The sequence below is a fragment of the Protopterus annectens genome, chromosome 10.part0 (assembly GCF_019279795.1).
Source record: "Protopterus annectens isolate FY-2018-M chromosome 10.part0, PAN1.0, whole genome shotgun sequence".
In the NCBI taxonomy this organism is placed as follows: domain Eukaryota; kingdom Metazoa; phylum Chordata; order Ceratodontiformes; family Protopteridae; genus Protopterus; species Protopterus annectens.
In genome coordinates this window covers 1,054,843,251-1,054,866,541 of record NC_056744.1, presented here as the reverse complement: position 1 = coordinate 1,054,866,541, position 23,291 = coordinate 1,054,843,251, and the positions used below count along the sequence as shown (strand labels likewise).

The window sequence follows — 23,291 nt, the reverse complement described above, 5'->3', positions numbered from 1 at the left end:
ACAATTCTCTCTAATGTTTTGGACAGTGGGGATAAGATAGCAATATGCTGGTATTTGGTTAGGTCCGTACAATTACCCCCTTTGTGAAGTGGGATTATGTGGGAAGTTTTCCATAAGGTTGGGATTTTGTGTTCCACTATGGATCTGTTTATAAGTATTGCTACTGGGTATGCTATTGCTTCGGCTGCTACTTTTAGATATTGGGGTCATAAATTGTCTGCGGCTAGAGTAGTAGGTTTCAGTTTGGTAAGTATTTTTTGTTATTGTTTTAGTTGAGACTGGGTGAATGGAGAAGGTGGTTTCAGCTTTATTAGGATTTGGACTGTCTAGGATTGTGGTGGTTGGCTGTTTTCTGGATAGGGCTGCTATTGATTCGGCAAAGTATTTATTGAATTGGATAGCTATGTTATCTGCATTATTTGAGGTAGTGGGTTGCGAAGTAGTTGCTTTATGTTTGTTATTGCCTACCAGAAGTTCTGAGGATTTTTGTGGTGTTTAGTTTGGATATCTGTATAGTACTTTGTTTTGTCTTGCCTGATTTGTTTCTTAGCTTTGTTTCTGAGCTCTTGGTATTTTTGTTTTGTGGTATTGGATTTAGTTTTGTACCACTGATTCCATGCTTTATCTCTTGCAACTAATAGAAACCTTGTTTCTTTTTTTAGCCATGGGGCATAATTAGACTTAACACATATGGTTCTGATAGGAGTGTGAGTGTTAAGTATAGAGAGGATGGTGTTATTGAAATGATGGATACCATCTTCCAGAGGAAGAAGTTCCAGTGGTAGCCAGTTGGAGTGGATTAGGGAACTGATAACGTTTTTGGGGTTAAATTGTTTTGTGCTTCTTGTTTGTTTGTAAATTACTTGTTTCTTTGACTTGATTCATTGTCTGATTATATAGGTTGGGAGATGATCACTTAGACAGTCTGGGAGACAGCCAGAACGGAAAATGTGAAGTGGTATGTTAGTTAATATCCAGACTAGTATGTATTGTTTATTGGATGTTCTACTTATCCTGGTGGGGGTTTGTATGATCTGGGTAAAGCTATACAGATTAATGTTATTAGTGGATGGTCCTGTGACGATGATGATGCTGTTTGTGTCTGTCTTGATGTTCAAAGAAAAGTTTTCTTACAGATTTTTCTGTTGCTGTGATACAGGACTTAATCTGAACAGCAGTCCACATCTGATGAAGTTGTGAACGAAAACATATCTTTGTACTACTTAAGGAGCGTTTATGTGTATTTGTGCTCGTGTTTCTGGCTGAATAAAAAGTTAAAAGTGGTTCAGTGACTGGTGTACGCTTTCTGGGTACCTTGGTTTTGTTGGAGTCATATTTTGGTGCCTTCAGCATTTTTATTCTTTGGATACCTGCACAGATGCATCTTATTGCCTGATATTTCTGAATTTGTTTTCATGTCAATATTACCATGTAGTATTTGTATAATTCTCCAATTTACTATACTGGTGGACATTCATGCACACTCATACACACACCTCCACATTTTTATTCACTACTAATTTACTTCATCCACTGTTTTCTGTATTTTTGTATGGTTTTTCTACTAATTTTGTTGTATAAACATGTTTTGGGTCTGTAAACATGATAACTGTCACGGCAGTTTTTTTTTTTTTTTTTGCAAAACACTGAAACACTGCCATTTTTTCCGTGCTGCTAATTACTTAGTTTTTCATGCACACAAATACACTTGGATGGATATTGCTAGATGATATTATTAGACAGATGTATTTTTATATTCATGTTCTAGTTAGATTATGTTTATGGTTAGACAGCTATGTGTTTTTTCTTGATTTTAGTTCTTGTCACAGACCCGATGAAGGTTTTATTGCATTAGGTAGCTGAAAGCGATTTTAGTTAATAGTCTTTTTATGTGAATGTTTTGTTTTGGAATGTGGGTTGCAAATAGAAAGGTACTGCTTTCTTTAACTAGGATTTAGTTTGATCTAATCAGTAGTAGTGTGTGGGGGTGGGTTCTTGTAAAATGCACCTTTACGGCCCTCTTTATACTGTTTGCCATGAGTAGCTGTTTTAAAATTAAACAACACATACTTTTTCCATTCCTACTTTTAAATATATAAAAGCTGATATGTTTAACATTGTTAAAATATTTCCAATTTTTTGTTACTGAAGATCACTTGTCTGTGAAGAATAAAGGCTTGCTGCTTTGGAACACCACCTGGGTTTCATGATTTTTGGAAATTATTGTGACTGAGCTCATGACCGAAGTTTTAAGACCACCAGTTCCTTTGTTTTTTATATTTCTGAATTTACATATTTTGTTCTCTAGATTCTTCATCACACTAGTTGTTTTCCTTGGCTGACACATCCTGGAACCTATTATCTGGTCCTGTTATAACTTTGCATGTATCATTGCCTTGGACTCCTAAGCGATTAACATACAGGTTTTAATCTGTCGTATGACAGGTTTCTTAAGGCTACTGTAAACTTTTGAAGTCAGGCTACTCACTTCTTCCAGTGTATTCTTTTTTGTCTGTAGCAAATGATGATGGTCTAGATATCTCCAAGGACATTTTTCACATTCTACAAATCTATTAATCTACTATAAAGTTCTTATTTATTTTGCTACTTTTATACCTTTTTTTTGTTTGTATGACCCATTTTGTGATGGAGTTTTATGACATTTTGTACAAACTCATTTAACGTTTCCTCATGACCGCAGTCATTTTCATCAGTTTTTTTTATTTTGTAGTATGAAAAATACATGAGCAACTATATAAAATGTGAACAGTTTTTTTTTTTAACTTTGACATTTTATATTGGCTGCAGTCTTTTTCTTCAGTTTCTTTTTTTGATAGCATGAAAAATGTACTTGCATCTGTACAAAAGTATAAAATGTTTGCCCATCTTAAAGAATGTGTCATACATTCTTGCCTGGAGTCTGAATACTAAGACAAATTATAACATTAATGCATATAAGATGCTCAGCAAATCTCCCTACATGGCTAGTTTTTGCTGTTGAAATGTATGTGTCACACACTAGGAGGCTCACACAGGCACAATGTGATCTTTAATAAAATACAATCAAAAACCACAAACAAAGACATATTCAAGCTAGCTGAGCCAACTACATTACCAGTGCAACACAACAATGCACAAACCATGCTAATTAGAGTTATTACTAAATCTAAAATCCTTTTTTATTAAGCAATATATTCTTAATATAGCACAGCATGATTGCTAATAAGTTAATGGAATCCTTTCATAATGGATTTTGATTCCTCATCAAAATTCCTGAAAAATTACCATGTAGCAGGCATGCTGTGACTCATCCTGGAATCAGTAATGCATTTCAATTGAAAATAAATGACTTTTATAGACATTGTGAGTCCTTCATTTGACAACAATGACCAAAAGGCACTTTGCAGTGGATGTCTTGTCAAGAAATATCCAACTATGAGTTAATAGACCCTCATTAAATTAACTTCATCTCAAAATTCTTCTTCCCCTGTGATACCACCTAGTTATGTTTTAGTGCTAGAAGGAATTAATAACTTTAATTTGTCTTTATTTCTACATTTCCCAATCATAGACACCATGATGGTCCCATTATCAGTTTACATATTCAAACCCCTCAATTAATTAATAAGTAATTTGTCTCAGTATTTACTACACACTGAAGAATACATAGATTCTATATCTTTTACTGTTAGTCACAACTCAGTTTTATGACTTGAGACTCTGTATTCCTGTGCTCAGTAAAATCTATACCGCACATATAGCAGCTAAAGCGAAACTATTTTTCAAAGAGATAGCTATGGAAAGCATTACATAAAGAACAGTGATATCATATAACACAACTCTACATAAATAAATTGATAAGCAATCGCACTTTTGTTCATTGATATATTGTTTGCATTCATGTAACAGAATGACAGTCTATGGCACTACATAAAGTTTGCATATTCCTTACCATTTCTAAAAAGCAGTGATTTTCAGTTAACAATGAAGGTGCAAAACCATTAGAATTGTCTGGCTACTGTGGCACCAAAGATAGAGTGCAGGGAAAGAAAAAAAAAAGTGACCAGGGAATATGTCTTTCAATACTTAACAAAACTATGCAATTTACCTACTTTGTATGAAGGGAGATTTACATTTACCCTAAAATGTTTTTAAGCATGCCACTGGTAGCATAAATCAAAGTTATTCCGTGAAAAAGAAACACTGTTACTGTTACCAGTAACATTCAAGGAAAATAGACCTCCCAGCAGCATCATTATAACTAAATGCAGAAACTAACCACATAATCTGTTATGCTTAAGATGTGTCATAATATATATAGGTGCAAACTGGCTGTATGGGGTGTCAGGGAGAGGTAGTACCCCTGATGGGTGAACACATCATGCTCTTCAAAGTAGTTCCTCCACCTTGGTTCTTACCTGACACTCAGATTTCACCTGTGGCTCCTTGTAGCTGTCTGCATGTGACAGCTGCCACATCTTGGGCAATGGCTTCGACTGGCCGGCAAAACCAGGTGAGGGTATCCGACGGGTTTGTAACCCTTAACGAGTCAAGGCTTGTCTACCTATGCAAGCGAAGACTGGATCTGGTAGACTGTGCAGAATGGAAATCACCAGACTGATTCAATGGGCAGGAAGGCAGATTCAGCAAAGTGCTGTGGAGCACAAAGAGGGCACAGTGAGACACATTTGGACACTGCTGGCCATCCATTGCATCCCAACCCATCTCCAGTCATCTTGACTACGTCCTGCCACTGGATTAAGATAGGCTGGGATAAGAGAGTGAGACTTACAATCTGCCCAACTCTCTCTCAGTATAATCCAATTTACATGCACGTCAAGACATCACCCCCCCCCCAGTCAAGTCCTGTGGCGATGGGCGAATGACAAAGCAGTAGGTGTGGATACACTGGAAGCTGTTGCCACAACCTCATACAGAGGCAGCCCAAAGCAATGGGTTGCTCTCTACTGGACTGAAGCAGCAGTGGAGTTCAGCAGACCCCTGGGTGTCTGAGGTGTCTGAGCAGCCCTATTTAGGATCACTCTGTTCATCTCCATGGTCTGAGGAAGGGGCTATAAAAGGTTCCCTAAACATAGCCTGCTTCACCCTACCCCTGGCTTACTTGCTGCGGCAGGTGGGGATCCCAAACTTGCAGTCAAATCACAAAGAAAAAACATCAGGGACATCCTCACCATTGGCACATGGAATATGCGCACACTCATGGATAGCTCCAAAACAGACAGACCTGAGAGATGTACACATGCAAACACTAAGACTGGTTTGATGCCAATGATGAAGGCATTCAGAAACTGCTGGATAAGAAGCATGAAGCCTTCAGATCCTTCCAGCAAAACACTACATCCATCTCCAAGAAAGCAGCCTACAACTCCATCAAAAGCAAGGGCCAACCAAAGCTCAGAGAGATTTGTTAAAACAAAAAAAATAGGCCAGCGATACCAAAGCGGTCCGTTTATTGATGAGCGCTTTCAAATGAGTCGATGCCACAACTTCTTCAGACAAATACAAGACAATACACCAAACATTTAAATAGCTCAATTAACATATTCAATTATTTGGTAATTATTGTTACATAATTAATTCATAATCCCCAACACTCTACTTTTTCAAATGCACAAAGTGATACAAAAAATCAGTATTGGTTGAGAATCAAATTACATTTCATATAAGTTAAAAGTAAACATTTAAAATGATTAAGATTCTGTTAAAACTTTATCTAAAAATCATTAACTTTTCGGAACAATCTTAAAAAGTCCGTGTACTTAATATACATACACAACATAAAAGCCATAGTGCAGACATAAAAGGCCTCAGTTGATTAAAATGCATAGTTTATAAAAAATATACAAAAGATATACAAAATCAAATGCATTTATAAGAATGAATTAATATGTAAATTACTAGTGTCTTGAGGTATGGACTTTATAGCTACTAGCATTCACTATACAACCAAATTTTATCTGATAAGTGCCTTTAACTTCAAAATGCATTTAATTGATGCATATTCATTCAGGCCTGTTGGTATGTGGGCAGATGTATGAATTTGCCACATTAATTCACTTTTTTCCAATTTAAGTTCCCAAGGGCCTCCCCTTAAATCACGTTCCACTTGGTGTACAATCGCAAACTGGAATTTGTGCATAGGATTTTCAATAATATGTTTAGCCAGTGCATTTGTGGTAACTTTTTTGTTAATACTATATTGGTGCTCGTAAATTCTCTGTTTAATCTTTCTCTCAGTTTTACCAATATAATATGATGAACATAACTCACAACTAGCTAATATACGACTTCTTTCGATTCACAATTGATCTTGCCATTAATAGTATAAGTTTTATCTCTTATAATCAAGTTATTCCCTGTTTTAATAAATTTGTGCTGCTGGCACAAACCACATTTCCTCATACCAGTAATATCCTTATTATCCTTCCTTTCCTTCTCGAGTAGACATTTCAGGTTGGGACCCCTTCTATACGTAAATCGTGGGCTAGTTCCAAATATTTTATTCAAACTGTTATCTTCTAAGATAATTGCCCAGTTCTTAATTAGGATGTCTTTGATTGCTTTAAAATCTAAGGAGTACGTGTGTAAAAAGCTCAGACCTAAATTATAGGCTCGGCTTATTGCGTTAGTACTATTTATTTCTGGTATACCTCTTTGTGTATTACCATAACTTTTATATAACGATGGTTTAAACTGTCCAGAAGATCTTTTAGTGTTCACCTCTTGAATAATACCCTCTAAGAAATGTTCTGGGTAACCCCTTTTCAAAAACATGAATTTCAGCAATTCGCATTCCATTATATAGTCCCTATCCTCTGAAACCATCCTAGCAACCCTTACCATTTGTCCTTTGACAACTGCTTTTTTCTGATGTTAAGGGTAACTACTCGTGAAATGCAAAAAAGCATTCGAATAGGTAGGTTTCCTAAATATCGTGCTTCTATACCTCTGATTAACCCTGTCCTTCGACAATTTTACGTCTAAAAAACTAATGGGCTCCAAGCCCACCTGATAAGTAAATTCTAAGAAATGGGTCATTTTGGCAATAGTTACAATAAAAGCATCCAAGACATTTACTTTGCCCTGCCAGATGAAGCATGTATCATCTTGGTATCTAGTGTACCATACCACATTATTTTGAAATAAGGTGTTTTTAAATAACAGGGTTCTCTCCCAATAGGCCATAACACAGTTTACAAAACTATCACCACAGGGTGAGCCTATCGTGACCCCTGTGTTCTGCAAATATAAATTACCATTAAAATTCATATAATTATTGGACAGAACCACCTCCAACAAGGTTTCCACTAGATATATATCTCTATTTTCCAGTTTTTTTATGGTCATAAATTCTCTGACCCATTCTAACCACAAGTTTTGTGGAATCACCGTGTACAAATCTTTAATGTTCACAGTGAGGAAAATGTAATTTTCATTATACTCCAATTTATTGATGTTATTCAGAAAACTCCAGGAGTCTCGACAAATTTGTGGCTCATCTTTGATCAGTGGTTTCAGCTTGTTGTCTATGAATTTGGCACAAGCATATGTAATTGACTCTCTACCGTCAACTATGGGTCTAAAAGGAGGGTTGATATAGTCCTTATGGAGTTTAGGAGAACAAAATAGGGAAGGAATAATAGGTGCTGGCATAGATAACTGCTGGAAAGTGTCAATATCAATTGTCCCTTCTAAAAATAAATCATCAAATATGCCTTTAATCTTTCTATACATCCCGTTTACTTCATTAATGCTGACCTGCTTATATACGTCCAAGGACAAGTATACCTCCATTCTCCTGTTATACTCAGTTTGATCCATAAAAACAACCTCCTCCCCACCTCTACCGGGCTTCATCACCCTAATATTGCACATATTTAGTAAGTAAACAAAATCAATTTCTTCAGAGGAAATATTCGTTTTAGACTTATTACAATTCTGTGTTTTACTTAACAAAGCCCTTGGATCCATTTCACAAATTTTCTCGAACATAGCTAGAGATTCATGCAGTGGCAGGTTGAAAAGACTAGAAACTCTTAAATTATTAGTAAGTGAGGAATTTATCCCCATTAGACAAGCAAGATTCAATTTGCGTACAAATAGTTATAAGTCTATAATAGTCCTGACAAGGTCAGCCCTCTTGTCTGGTACAAACGACAGTCCCTTTGCAAACAAATCAACAGTATCACGGTCAATACATAAAGCAGTGAAATTAAATATTTTAAAGTCCCCTTTAGAACCTACAAGAATTTGCAGTCCATCCTTTGGGGCCTCGATCAACTCCTTCTCCGATTCTGGTGGTTCCTTCTCTGCCCTAAATTCCTGTTGTTCTTCCAATTGTTGCGTTGATTGCCACGACCCCCCTGAAAACCCTGCTGGTTATTCGTTTCATTGCTAGATGCCTCAACTTGTTGTCAACTTTCAGAGCATTGTGGGTTGCCTATTTGCTGGTTATTGTTCCTAATTCTTTCACTATGCCACACCGGTGGTGCCTGTGTTACTGTCTCATCACCTTCTATGCTGGTTTCCACATCCTCAATATTGGCATCATCTCTGTCCGAACGTTGAATGACTAAACTCTGTGGGTTAACTGAAGTTTGAAAAATCTTCAGGGGAGGAGGATAGGCATTATTAGAAAAGATCAATTACATCAATGGTGATATATATGAGTTCTCTTTTCCATATAGTCGGTGTCGGACTACTTAGGAAATTCCAAGAATCCTTTGTTATATGTGGAACTTTCTGATAAATATGCTTTAACCTTCTGTCTATCATTACACCTATAGGGAATGTCTTAGACTTGCTTCCTGATACTATAGACCGAAAGGGTGGATTTAAAATGTTTTTGTGTATCTTAGGGATGCCTATGATAGCAGCTAATGTGGGAAACTCTACCTTCATATAGTTGTACATGTCTTTGCTAATCCTATCTTCTAAAAAATATCCTTTTAAATACATGTCAATTCGCCTGTATGCAATATTAATCTCATTTAAGGACACGACTTTGTAGTTGCCTGTTTGTGTTAAAATATCATACGTTTTATTTACATACCCCAATGAGTCATATAAGACCAGCCCTCCACCGTTATCGGGTTTCATGACTCTAATACTGTGGTAATTTTTAAGCTGCTGTAATGCTTTGTATTCTTCTCCAGTAAGATTATTTCTATTTTTCATACCTTTACATTTACCTTCCAACTTATACAATTCCCTAATGACCTATGTATAGCTATTAGTTAAGAACATGTAAGGTGTAGATATTTTACACAGAAGCATAGCAGTATGTTTAGCAGATAGGATGCATACAGCTTTAAATAAGTGAAGTTTCTGTTCAAACCCAATAGCGCCAAAAATTCTATTTAACTAATTAAGGATTAGTGTTACATGTTCTGATGAAGTCCACAGTGGGTGGATTAAAGCGCTTAACCTGTAGCACAGCTACAAATGATGTTTTATCATTTTATTTTTTGTATGTTTTAAGAGCATATATATTAAATCTGTATTTTACGGACAACCAGAGTCATCTTTTTGGAACCCAGGCTAAAATGTTTGCCATTGAATTGTTTTCAAGTTTGTATTGTGTTAAAGCTCAGAGAGATGCAAAGCTCTTGGCTCAGCTGAAAGGCAGATGAGATCCAGAAGTATGCTGATAGCAACAACTTTAAGCATTTCTTTGATGCCCTGAAGACCATCTATGGATCTCAGTCCTTTGGAACATCACCGCTGCTCAGTGCTGATGGTTGTACCTGCTCACTGATAAGAATGCCATCCTAGAAAGATGGGCTGAGCACTTCAACAATGTCCTGAACAGGCCTTCCTCTATCAATGTCAAAGCCATTGACTGCATGCCGCAAGTCACCACTAACACCTCCCTGGAAGAACCTTCAAAGGAATCAGAGGTTAAGGAAGCAATTAAGCTTCTCTCCAATGGTAAGGCACCAGGCTCTGACTCCATTCCAGCTGAAATCTACAAGACAGGGGGACCAGTCTTGTTACAGAAGCTCGCCGAGCTCTTTCAGACCATGTGACAACAGGAAGTTATCCCTCAGGAGCTAAAGGATGCCTCTATCATTCATCTCTACAAGAGAAAGGGAAACAGGCAGTCTTGTGACAATCACAGAGGAATCTCCCTCCTGGTCATGGCAAAATCCTTGCCAAGAGTCCTGCTCAACCGCCTCACTCAACGCATGGAAGATGGACACCTCTCAGAGATTTAGTTCAGCTTTAGACAGGACTGAGGAACAGTGGGCATGATATCTGCAGCACGTCAATTTCAGGAGATGTGCCAGGAACAAAACAGGGACCTTTACACAATGTTCATGGACTTGACCAAAGCCTTTGACACCATCAGTCGTGAGGGGCTATGGCGATTAATAGAGAAGTTTGGCTGCCCAGGCAAATTCAACAGTATGGTGCGCTGGTTCCATAATGACATGCTTAATCAAGTACTGGATGATGGAGACTCCTCTGATGCCTTTCAAGTTATCAAAGGAGTCAAGTAACGCTGTGTACTGGCACCCATGTTATTCAATATGATGTTCTTGGCCATGCTGTCAGATGGCTTCTGTGATGACAAAGAAACCAGCATCAGAATTAGATATAGGACTGATGGCAGGCTCTTCAACTTGCAGAGGCTACAGGCCAAGCCCAAAGTTGAAGAAGATTTTGTGCACGATTTCCTGTTTGCAGATGATTGCACACTCAATGCTGCCACAGAGGCCCAGCTGCAGCAGAGTATGAATTGCTTTTTCCCTGCCTGCAGAAATCTGGCTTCACAATCAATACTAAGAAGACTGAGGTTTTGCATCAGCCAGCACTGCAGAAGACATATGTGGAACCAATTAGCACCACTGAAGGTGAGATCTTGAAGGCTGTTGACAAGTTTACATACCTCGGCAGAAGACTCTCCAGATTTGTGAACATTGATGACGAGGTAGACACATTCATTGCCAAGGCAAGCTCTGCATTTGGATAGCTGTGGGAGTCAGCATGGGAGACATGTCAAACTGTCCACAAAACTGAAGGTGTACAAGGCAGTCATAACTACCCACACTACTGTATGCCTGTGAGACATGGACTGTGTATGAGCATCATGCCAAAAAGCTGAATTGCTTCCATATGAACTGCTTAAGAAGGCTGCTGAATATTATCTGGCAGGACAAAGTTCCACACACAGTTGTCCTCTCTCAAGCTGGACTGCCAAGTATCTATACCCTGCTGAGGAGAGCCCAAGTCAGGTGGGAAGGACACCTTCTATGTATGCCATACTGACTCCTCCCCAAGAGATTGCTCTATGATAAACTCGTGGGAAGCAAATGCACACAAGGTGGGCAGAAAAAACACTTCAAGGGCATGCTGAAAGTCTCTCTGAAGAGCTTTGGCATTGACTCGGACTCCTGGGAAACACTAGTGCAAGACTGCCCTGCCTGGCAAAGCTGCATCAGCAAAGGTGCTACCTCCTACAAGCAGAGCAAGACTGCATAGGCAAAGCGGAAGCGTGAGTTGCATAAATTCATAACCAGTCCAACAGACCATTCTTGCCTGATGTGCAGCAAAGCTTTCCAAGCCCACATTGGACTGATCAGCCACAGCTGGACACACCGTACTCAGTCAACCTCCTCGACATGATGTCCTTGATCATCATTGTCAATGATGGACGAACAACAGATGCAAACTGCATTGTTGAAAATAGTTGAATAGACTGAAAAAGAAAACCACAGTAGTATGACATTCTGCATTATGTCTATTTTGGAAGTATAACAAATTAAACCTCAATGAGGAATATTTAAAGTGATTTTGATGGAGTAATATTGCAGACAATATCGAATCAAGATATGACATATACATATTTTTTAAATTCTCTGTGTGGTTTTCTAACATTTCTGCATGATAAAATTTATATGCCAGCAATGCACGACTTGCTGCAGTTCTTTTCATCATTAAATTTCTCACGGATGAGCTCTGATCGATCAACACAGAATAACGGCACTGGATTAAAACAACTGCCAGTAACAATGGAAATCTACTTAAAGCTATAGTAACAGGTTTTCACAATTCATCTCTGGGTATAAACCTTCCTTGGTTTGTATGACTGTTATCCCAAAATTTCTGTTTTCATATTTGATATATGGAAGTCAAACAAGGATCTTAGCCAACATAATATCAAGATTTCACTTGAAGACAAATCTTACTATGACATTTTTTTTTCTGTTCCAGTCCTAACATCCATTGCTTTATTTCTTTCAACCCTTTCTTCAAAGTCTGCACAACCTGGTCTGCGAGTCCATTTTTCCAAATGTGAAGGAGTGGCACATGATAGATTTTACATCTCTTCATAATGTCTGCATTTTCTACACTGGTGAAAAATGTGTTTTTTTTATCAAATGCTAACTTTTGTGGAATACCTGTTTCTGCCTGAAAAATCTAGCGGTTCCTTTTAATGACATTTCTTTCTGTAAAATAGTATCATGTTTAGTAAGTATTTTTTCAGAGGTTCACTGTTAGAATACATGCACCAATATCTTTATTTTTACCACGTTCCACGGCATTTTTAATATGCCATTTTTGTCTTAGCATTTTTGGACAGTACATTTTTTTTTAATTCTGAAAGGAAATGTTTTTTAATTCGTTTTGGTTATTTATTTTAGTAACTCTCACTATTTATATATCTTTCTTGAAGAAGTTTTCAATATTTTATCAATTGTTTGGAAAACTTTATTGTATTTCCTCCTGATTGTTAATTAAATCATAAAGGATATCTTGTGTTTTTAATTTGCTCCAGAAAATTGATAATTTTTTTTCAAATTCAAACCATGCATTACATGTATAGGAAATGTTTACAATGAACACTTATTTCCTACTTAGCAAGACTATTATATGAACATTCAGTACTTAACTTTCTTTTAGCTCTTTCAGTAGAGGCTTTCTGCCTAAAATCATGAATAATTCCTTTCAGGCTTTCACTGTATAGTCAATCTCTGCCAGAGATATATATGTCTTGCTTAAATTTGCACTGAAAAGCTGTGTAGTATTAAGCAAAGTTCCTGTAACGTATTAAATGTAATATAAACACATATTTTGGGCCACACACTTTTTTTGTGTTAGTGCCACTGACAGATGTGCAACATGAAGACCCTGATCATTTATTTGCTGTATCGGCTGTTAAATGACAGCAAATTTTCTGAAAATAAACTAATTTGTATGTTATCATCACTTCTTTCACACAGAGCTCTGTTATTCAATTGCTGCTGTAATGTTACTCCATAATTATAATTTTGGGCTAACTTTTGCATCTCTTTCAAAAACCTAAAAACAGAGTACACTTTCTAATGAGAAGACTCAACATATATGTTTTTAAGTTTGGAATTATTTTTTTATTTTATTTTAATAAGTTCATCAGTTATATGTAGATTATTTTCATTGGGGATTTCAATAGTCATGTGACTATTCATTAAACTGTAGGTTTATCTTCACAGACTGAGAGAAGTATGAACATTTCCCATGTTTATTTCTAATCTTATTTTCCAAGAAACATTGTTCCATCATGTTACAGTATTCTTCCCAGGAGTGGATTTTCATTTGATATGATTGCTGAAATTCATTAAATCCTAGAAACTTTATCACCAAAATAAAGGTGCTATAACTGGGAATAAAATCCAACTATCTTAAGCAATTTAACAGATTTAATAGAACACCCAAATGCTGAGAGAATAGTATATAAAAGACCATGCATAGGTAAATAGCTTTGAAATGCATAAGCACGGAACAGAAAACATAGTAAAGTTGAAGTAGTGTTTATAACTAGCTTGATTTGGAAAATAACTCTGTGTACTATACCCAGTATTCTCACTGTAATGTACTAGCAAGAATTAAGCACTAAATATTTGAAAAACTACATTAAATCATGAAAAAATCCTGATATTTTTGGAACTGATTCTGAAATTTATGTGAAGCTTCAAAAGCTTTAAACTGGAATGAAATGACTAAAGTGTGTGCGTGAGTGTGTGTGTGTGTGTGTGTGTGTGTGTGTGTGTGTGTGTGTGTGTGTGTGTGTGTGTGTGTGTGTGTGTGTGTGTGTGTGTGTGTGTGTGTGTGTGTGTGTGTGTGTGTGTGTGTGTGTGTGTGTGTGTGTGTGTGTGTGCGCGTGCGTGTGTGTGTGTGTCTATCTTTCTATATCTGGGGTCTGTTCTATACTTGGACATATCATCTGGCACAGTTACTGGCAGTGTATGCAACTGTATATAATATATTAATTGTTGGTAGGCCCATATTACTGTACTGTAGCACAGTTGGAGATATCAGGAATGGCACATTATATCCCATTCTTTGAACTGAGTTAGCGCTGTTATTCACGATAAATCGAATATTTGCATAATTTTTGTGAACTCATGATTGGATAGCAGTTAAGTACCTCTTCTGCAAAAATAATCATACAATGCCTGTAAGTTACATTTGAGTTTTTCCACTGCCTGTAAGTTACATCTGAGCTTTTCCTTTGGCCTTGCATTCTATACTACATACAGTGTCAAATAATCCCACCCATAACATTTTGGACTTGTTATATACATTGCATTAAGCATTAGTAACTTTGAAAAGTATTTGTCTGTCTGATGCAGAAATCTCTGAATTTCAGATTAAGATTATTATGTTGTATAATAAAGTGCATCTGGTATAATGAATTCTTACCTGTTTAAAGGGAATTTCTTGGAGCAAGGAGGTTAGGCTTGCTATGTTGTGACTGGCAGAGTAACTTATAAAAACAAATAACTCTGCTTAGAGTTATCACATGTCTTTAAATGTTTGATGAGCTGAAGAAATTGTGCTGTATAATGATACAAAAGTTAATTTTACCATCAAAATATTTTGTAGACTGATTAAGTCCCATAAAGAAAGTCCCATAAAGATGGCAGGAGTGGTGTGCCTCATATTTTTTTTCCAACTCTCATTTCTGCATGTGCCACTTACATGGTCTTCATTTGCCTTAGTAGCTTGTCCTCTTACATATTTAGTCCACCTTTCTGAAATGGTCACAATAAACTGGTTCCTATTACGTGATCGAAGTTTTGAAACTTCGAGCATGACAATATCGAACTTGTCTGTTCGAAATTTCAAAACTTTGAACACAGAAAAAAAAAAGATGCAACAGTTAGTTTACTATTGCATCTTTTTTTCTGTGTTCGAAGTTTTGAAACTTCAAACAGACAAGTTCGATATTGTTGTGTTCGAAGTTTCAAACATATTCCCTTTCTGCACTATGGTGTGGTCTCGGAGTTGGTATATTTAAAGAGCGGGTAGTGTGGGGGGTGCAGCCCCCCACTTGCAGGGTGCAGGGGGGTTTTACTGTTGCATCTCTTTTTTTTTGTTCTAACTTCAGTAAGTTCGACTATATGGTTTTGACCATATAGGGTTCAAACTTGTTGAAGTTCAATAACATAATAGGAACCCCAATAAACATATCACTTTTTGTATCTGTTACAATCACACTCTGTCTTTCAGTAAGCATGTTATATTAAGTTCTGCCTTACTGTATGTGTTTACACCATTACATTGATACAATGTTTCTATGTCTAGCTTATGATGCTGTACTGCCACTTGATCTCATTTTGGCCCATGAGACTCGACTACCTGCTGCATCCTTACAATAGCACGTAGTATTAGCCATATCCTTGCATTACATATTCCAGCCACCAATCAACATACAGATGCAAAATAGATAAACAACTATATGTACGGAGAAGAACCATAATACTAGTAAACCTGCACTCTTAAGATCTAACCAAGTAACTGTGAGAATCCTAGAAATGGTCAAGAAGGTCACACCCCTTAAGAATAAATTAGCTCCTACTTCAGAATACATATACTTAGTAAAATAATGCATGCTAGCACCTCATGATGGTAAAACACATCTTCTATGCATGAACGTATCCCTGGAACGTAGAGAATTTCTCTCCACCTGTGCTATTTGGCCAACATGGATTGTTTAAGTAGCATGATGTAGACAGGCATGGTAATATTTGCATTACGAAACACCTCATCAGCAGCTCATTGCAGGGTCTCTGAACTGAACACTGTTTTGTTCAAGCTGACAGAGCTAGCATTCTCCCTAGCAGCCCATTAACAAAGGCATTCCCTACATGCATATATACACATACATTCAGACACCCAAATCTACACACATGTAGATACTCAGACACAAAGACACAGACAGACACTCTCATACTAACAAATCCACTCATTCATGATCAAGCCCTCCCATGCTCACTCACACTTCTGAAAATAGGTACCTGCATGTATGCTCCAACAGACACACACGTACAGACTCATGATTCTCTGTCTAGTTCTTACTACGCACACAAAGAGACAAATGGAAATAGGCATACACACACACACACACACACACACACACACACACACACACACACACACACACATACACACACAAGTGCATACATACAGTCTCAGCATATGCTTCTTAGCTACCATTCTGAGACTACTCAGGGACCTATGGATGCAGACACACACACACAAACATGCATGGATGCGCGCATACACACACACACACACACACACACACACACACACACACACACACACACACTCACACATACACACATGCTCATACACACATGGGCATTCACATATATTAATTCAGCCTCATCCATGCCCCCACACATGTCCATACATACATATACACACTAAAACACTCCAACCCCACAGCTCCTTTGGACTTACCAGCATTGCAAGTACTTTAACATAAGATAAATGGTGACCTCCTTATTTTGATAGTGGTCTTTATTCCCCTAAAGATAAATTTTAATTGTGCAAGCAATAGTCTGAATTGCTCAACTGAGCAAATGAGCCAAGATGATTTCCAGGGTAGAGCACATGGGTAATTAACATGAGTTACTCCTTTGGAATGCTACATTAACATGCAGCTTCCCTAAAGAGACTATTCTCTGGAGTAAAGCACCAGTATGGGGAAAACCTCTATGGTATGTGGTCTAAGAAGTAGAACGTCTTCCCACAATATAGATATCTTCCAAGATAAAGCTTCTGTACTGTATCTTTGCTGGATTCCAGGGAGTATATATTACATGCTTAGTTTCTGAACAATCTAAACATTCTAATTAAAACACTAAAATTATATTTTTCTTTCCACACTGTGTAACAGCAAGGTGCACTCATAGAATACAACTGAATGATGCTCAAAAATATTTATACAAAATAAGTCTAGTAAATGTATGTGATGCTAATTAAATAACACCGTACTGCATGTATGTACTAGTGACATAGAAATCAAATGTTGGTTAAACTGCTTACTATATTTTGATAGATGCACTGAACTCAGTTCATGCAAAAAAATGTATATATATGAATGTTCATCCCACCTTCCTAATTATGAAATGTAAAAAGTATGAAGAGAAATAAAACATGCCTATAGCCTAACGGATTGCAGAAAATAAAAAAGAACTTCTATGCAGTCTGTTTGCTGAAACCCTATATTAATATTTATGATTCATAACACTTGTACACTTTACTTTTTCTGTAAGAAATCTAAAAGTTCCAGGACATAATTTAGCTAAACTGCTGTATTAATAGGAAAATCAGATGTCTTATGATATATAGTTCATGCAACTTTATTGTCTGTAAAATATAAATAAATGATTTAATTAATAAATAAATAATGTTACTACTTTATATAAATACTCCACGTGCATTTTAATTATTTCAGTGCTAAATTTGCAGCTATTACATCTTTAGAATGGGTACTTTTTAGACATGTTCAACACTATTAACAGAGATGCCTATGAAATGTAAAGGTGCTATGCAACAACTATAAAGTGAATGTGCGATCATAAATATATAAAAGGGAACATACTTCTTATCTCCTTTGTACCAGTCATACGTTGCAGATGGGACGGCTGCCGTTTCACATCGTATCGCAGCTGCATGCCCAGTAATTACTCCAGAATGTGTCAGCTCTAGTATTTTGGGAGGAACTGTAAAGAAAACAAGTTCTGTGAAGGTTAGACATTAGCATATTCATTAAGTGTGTTATTAATTTTAACAGAATTATACTTCATGCAGAGATTATTTATATTTATCAAATGAGATATTTACATTATTCCCTTATACTCTGGATTGCTAATTATTATTTAAAGTGATTTTACATTCATTTGATCATAAAGAAAATAGGTTGCTATAAATTACTTTAAATTTAGCACTCATTAAGCTAGAAAAGAAATTCCTACAGTAATGAGATTTTCTTTGGTTAGCAAGAATAATGCAAGTGTATTTGCAATCCATAACAGCCAAAGATGAGACACAGTTGTACACACTGGGAATAAACAAAAATGATGTGTACATGATTTTATGACTTAACTAGAGAGTGGCATCACTGAATTAAGGCTGAAATAAAAACAGAAAGAAACAGTTGTTTTAATTGATATGATAACCTAGAAAGCACAGGAGTATAACTTACCTGATAGCCTTTTTTAACATCTGTGGCAGTATGTCATAGTTTCTACTGTTATATCTGCTTTAAGTTCAGAAAGGGACCCCCTACTGCGTGCCACTGGATAGTTGATTGATTCTCAAAGTATCAAATCTAAAAGTCTGTCAATATCCAGTTATGAGAGCTAGACTTGGAGAAAAGTCATACAATTTGTGTTGTTGTGTTGTGAGTTTCCACATTCTCTTTTATCTCCACATTTGTGCAATCTCAGTTTATATGCAATTCAGGGGTGTGAAGAATTGCCCCCCCATCAGAAGGGTGCTTCAGAGAGACTTGCCCTCTACAAATACGTGTGTGTGTGTGTGTGTGTGTGTGTGTGTGTGTGTGTGTGTGTGTGTATGCGCGCGTGTGTGTGTGTGTGTGTGTGTGTGTGTGTGTGTGAGTGTGTGTGTGTGTGTGTGTGTGTGTGTGTGTGTGTGTGTGTGTGTATGTGTGTGTGTGTGTGTGTGTGTGTGTGTGTGTGTGTGTGTGTGTCTGTGTGTTTTACAACATTGGTAGTGACATTTTTGCTGATATTCTTTGAGAGAAAGCTAACTTTCACAGCACTATATTCTTATTTTCTTTTTAGCAGTTAAATCTGTTATGTCGTGCTGTCAATGTTACTATATAAACACACACACACACATACACTCACACAGTTTATGTCAATTCCATAAAAGAAACTCTTATCCTTTTGTTGAAACTAGCATCACTGACTTCCATTTTTCAATCACACTTTCTGTCAGCTTTTGAAAAAAAACTAGCAAAGTTATTTTCTTCAGATACCTGTTTAATCATTCACTTTATCAAGTCAATCTGATATACCCTTATCCATACCTCTCAACCTCTCAGAGCAAAAATTATGGACAAAGACATAAATAGTGCGGGGGGGAACAAAAGCCCAAAAATAAGGACAGATTTTAAATATTGCTCTTACAAACTTAGAAAGTCGATAGAGTAACAAGTTTTGCATTAGCATGAATTTTCCGAATCATAAGAAGTCTGAAACTTAAATGTATTTCATTATTTTCTGACTTCAATCTTTAATAATTTGTCACTGATTTACCAGAAAAAGCACAATTTTATAAAAAAATGGACATAAAATATTAGGCAAAATTTGGACATATTGTGACAATCTGTACAGCTGAGAGGTTTGCCTTATCTACTTCCCTTAATTTCACCACCATCCTTTGCTTTGCAGCCTTATGTATACCACCTTAACTGTTACAACTGCATAATCTGGAAAGCTTCATTCTAAACTTCTATATTGGTCTACTTCCTCTGCAATCCTGCATCATCCAGAAGCCTATCCAATTGTTTTGTTTGCCAGCTGTCATGCCTTGAAAAAGTATATTGCTTCTTTGTCACCCATTTTTCTTATCAAATGTCAGCTAGTTTTAAATTCTTCATGACATTCCTCAAAACCATTTTACCTAAGAAATTCAGTAATACTATATAAATGAGGCAACACCAGTCTCAATACCACAATGAAGTTCCCTTCTAATATTATCCCATTCCTGTCTCATATCTTAATCAGTTTCCAGAGTCGAGACTGTAAAATCTTCTTATCTTCATTAACATGGCCATACCATCAGAATATAACTCCCCATCTATTCTATCTCCCTTCCTGACATTCTTCTCCTTATATTTCCACCCAAAAGAATCTTCAACAAACACCTGAACTCCTACTTCATTTCTCCCTTCACGCAGACCAAAATAATAAAAAAAAAAAAATTCTTCTGAAACCACCCAGTTTAACTGCAAGTATCAGCTCTTTTAGAATAGCTACATCAACCTCTAAATCAACATCAAGAGAAGCCCTTCCCATATAATAACTGGTAAGCCAACATACAATATCCCATGTTGCTATATTTTAACCAACTAACCCTCACCCTTCTGCCCCAAAAGAATGATTTAAATGGTCCTTGTATGAGACCAAAAGTCCCACTTAAGCTCTTCAAAGCAGCAAAAGCTTTAGGCTCCATACACCATTCCTAAAGCACACCTACTTCTTCCATCCCAAGCAGCCCAAACCGTCCATCTACAGCCTACCGCCTCACTAGCAGAAAGGACCAGGCTTGTGTCCATATCTGTTCTACTTCAGTTTTCATTATCGGAATTACCTCATCCCATTGCGTAATTTCACCTACCCCACTCACCGCACTCCAATAGTTATGACAGCAGTTCTACGCCTCATTTCATGGTCTACCAACTAGTTATTGGACCTATGCAGGCTACCAAAGCTAGGGAAAATATTTTCATTTAAACTCTGCAGAATTTTCTTTCACCCTTTCTTTAGGAGTACAGTACAATGCTGGGCATACTGAATGTTACCCAGTCTGCCAAATTACAGTGCCAACCTTTGTTATCATGCACCCATCAAGACAGTCCTAGTTCAGTCCCTATATCCAATGGTACATTAGAAAATATAGATGATATCACGTATTCCCATGTGACACATGGGCATGTACATCAGCTTTACCTGCTAATACTTGCCATATACAAGCAAATAGTAATATACCCACCTGATATACAGAATGTTTACCACATTAAACATTGTAACAATTTAAGCATATAGACAGACAGACCATTTAATCTCACTTGGATAACAAACATATATGTCAAAATCCCAATAGGTTTGCAGGACATTAAGCACTGTAATTGAAAGACAGTTATCCATGTACTGCACAGCCATTAAAAACATCTTCTACACCCATATTTATACTATACTGCCTGGAGTTCCTCAGATCCAGCTAAAACTGGAAACTGCTCTAGTACTTATCAGTCCAAACACTCATCTCTTACATGTACAAAATTAAAAAGATATTAAGAGATAAAAGCAAGTCAGTGTGGCCCTTTTAATCAAAACCCCAGTCCTAATATATATTCAGTGGCAGAAGCTTAGTTCTTCAACTTCCACCATGAATACTGTTCAGTTTCATGGATCTTTATTGCTCATCCTACTCTTCTACGGGTATTTTGAAACAAGGCTGACAAAAAACAAATCTTCTAAATTTTGATTCTAAACTATTCTGTAGAAGAAGATTGTCAACAGATGACAGAGAGAAGCAAAAGGAAACAATCAGGCAAATGGGACAATGGGAGCAAATCTGCCCAACACCCATTCCGTCATTATGTGCTATTATATGACTTGGCATCCTTTGCTAGTCAAGCAATGTCCTTCTTCACCCATTTGGTTTTGCACCCATATTACCTCAGCTGCTTCAGTTAACCATTCTCTTTACTCTGTTTTTCATCTACTTGCACTTGCACTGCTCAACCTTACCCAGAGGCCCACTCCAATCCTTTTGTACCTTCTAGATCTTTAATGAGCAGTCTGTCTCCTGCATAATCCTGCAAAGGGAGTTCTATAACCAGCCTTCATTTGTATCATACTGAACATCAGCACTTTGTCAGCTTGGGATTTCTGCATATTTATTGTGGGGCTGAGTTTCTTGACTGCCAATATGTGTGGCATGCACCTCCACACAAATGAACTATTTAGGATGACTTTCAGAAATGCAGGGTATCCCATTTTTATAACCACACAATCCCTCTTCATATTTAGCAATGACTGCATTCCATGTTGATACAAGATGCTAGAACAGTCCTCCTGTTGATACAAGATGCTAGACAAATCCTCCACAAAGTAACCTGAGCAGTGCCTTTTGAAGAGCTGCTGCCTGAATTATCTACTCTTTAGCCTGGAACCTGCTGCAATGAGTAATTAGGTAACTCAGCGGATAAAATATAGTTGAACTCCCATCCAGTTTTGGGATCACCTGACCTTCCAGTTGTACCACAGAATGTATACGTAACACTCCTTATTCCAATCCTCTATAAATTTGATTGGGTCTATTCCTCCCAAGCCCTTTCATAGTCTGATAACTCAGGCATTACCTCTGTGACATGAATTTTCATTATGTTTCTGCTTGGACCAATGAGTTTCTGCAATATGTTGTAATTTCCCATTCTCACTTTCTTGTCCTCATAAATCGGTTTATATATTATCTGTGCTCTTCTCATCCCTGTTAGCCATTTCTTGCATTTGTTCAATCTCAGTCCTTAGGGGAGTTATAAACCTAAGTGTTAGGCCATTCTACTTGTAGCGGATGCAATCTAATTTGCCTTCATTACTTTGATACTGGAATTTTTAACCTCTGATGGTGAGTCCTCTAGATTGCACTATTTATATGTACATTTTGCAAAAGTATCAGAAATAAGTTAATTGCTTAACTTGAAAGCAAAAAATAAAAAAAAAAACAGGTGCAAAATTGCACTTTCCTGAGTTCTAAGGATTTTTGTAAGAGAACGACATTCTTTACAGCAGTACAATGACTGTATGGAGATACAAAGTGAGAAAAATAATGTTTTGGTTAGGGACACACGATATGCAAAACAATACTGTTAAATTTCTCTTCGGCAGAAAGTTGTGCCACTATTTCATTTCAACAGTTTAACTGAAGTGATCAATAAAAAAGACAGTGGGTGTTATACAGAATTATAACCAGAAACTAAATATTCAGACAAGTATTTTGCTATTGTTTTTTAAACTTTTTCATAAGGACAAATTTCTGCACTAACTTTTTCTATGACCTTTGGATTGAGTTATTATGGTGTTTGCAGATGAAAACATCTGCACCAGTTCTTCTGCAACAACTCTGCTATTGTTTTTATAACACCTATACTGTTGATAACCCATGCAGGTAATCAAAGTGATGTACAGAGCAATCAAATGTAGCTGTATTAACATAACTAAGGTGACCCATGCCGTGAT

At 36.9% G+C, this 23,291-nt stretch overlaps 1 protein-coding gene across 2 annotated transcripts in view; it reads right to left on the bottom strand.

The window, feature by feature from the left end:
• The window catches only part of NEGR1 (neuronal growth regulator 1), a 3,526,818-nt gene that overhangs the window by 1,038,229 nt on the left and 2,465,298 nt on the right, over positions 1–23,291 (bottom strand). For both annotated transcript variants that reach the window (XM_044085807.1, XM_044085808.1), the window contains exon 5: positions 17,900–18,020. In XM_044085807.1, coding sequence (XP_043941742.1) covers positions 17,900–18,020 — 121 coding nt within the window. The remainder of the gene's footprint in view (positions 1–17,899; positions 18,021–23,291) is intronic.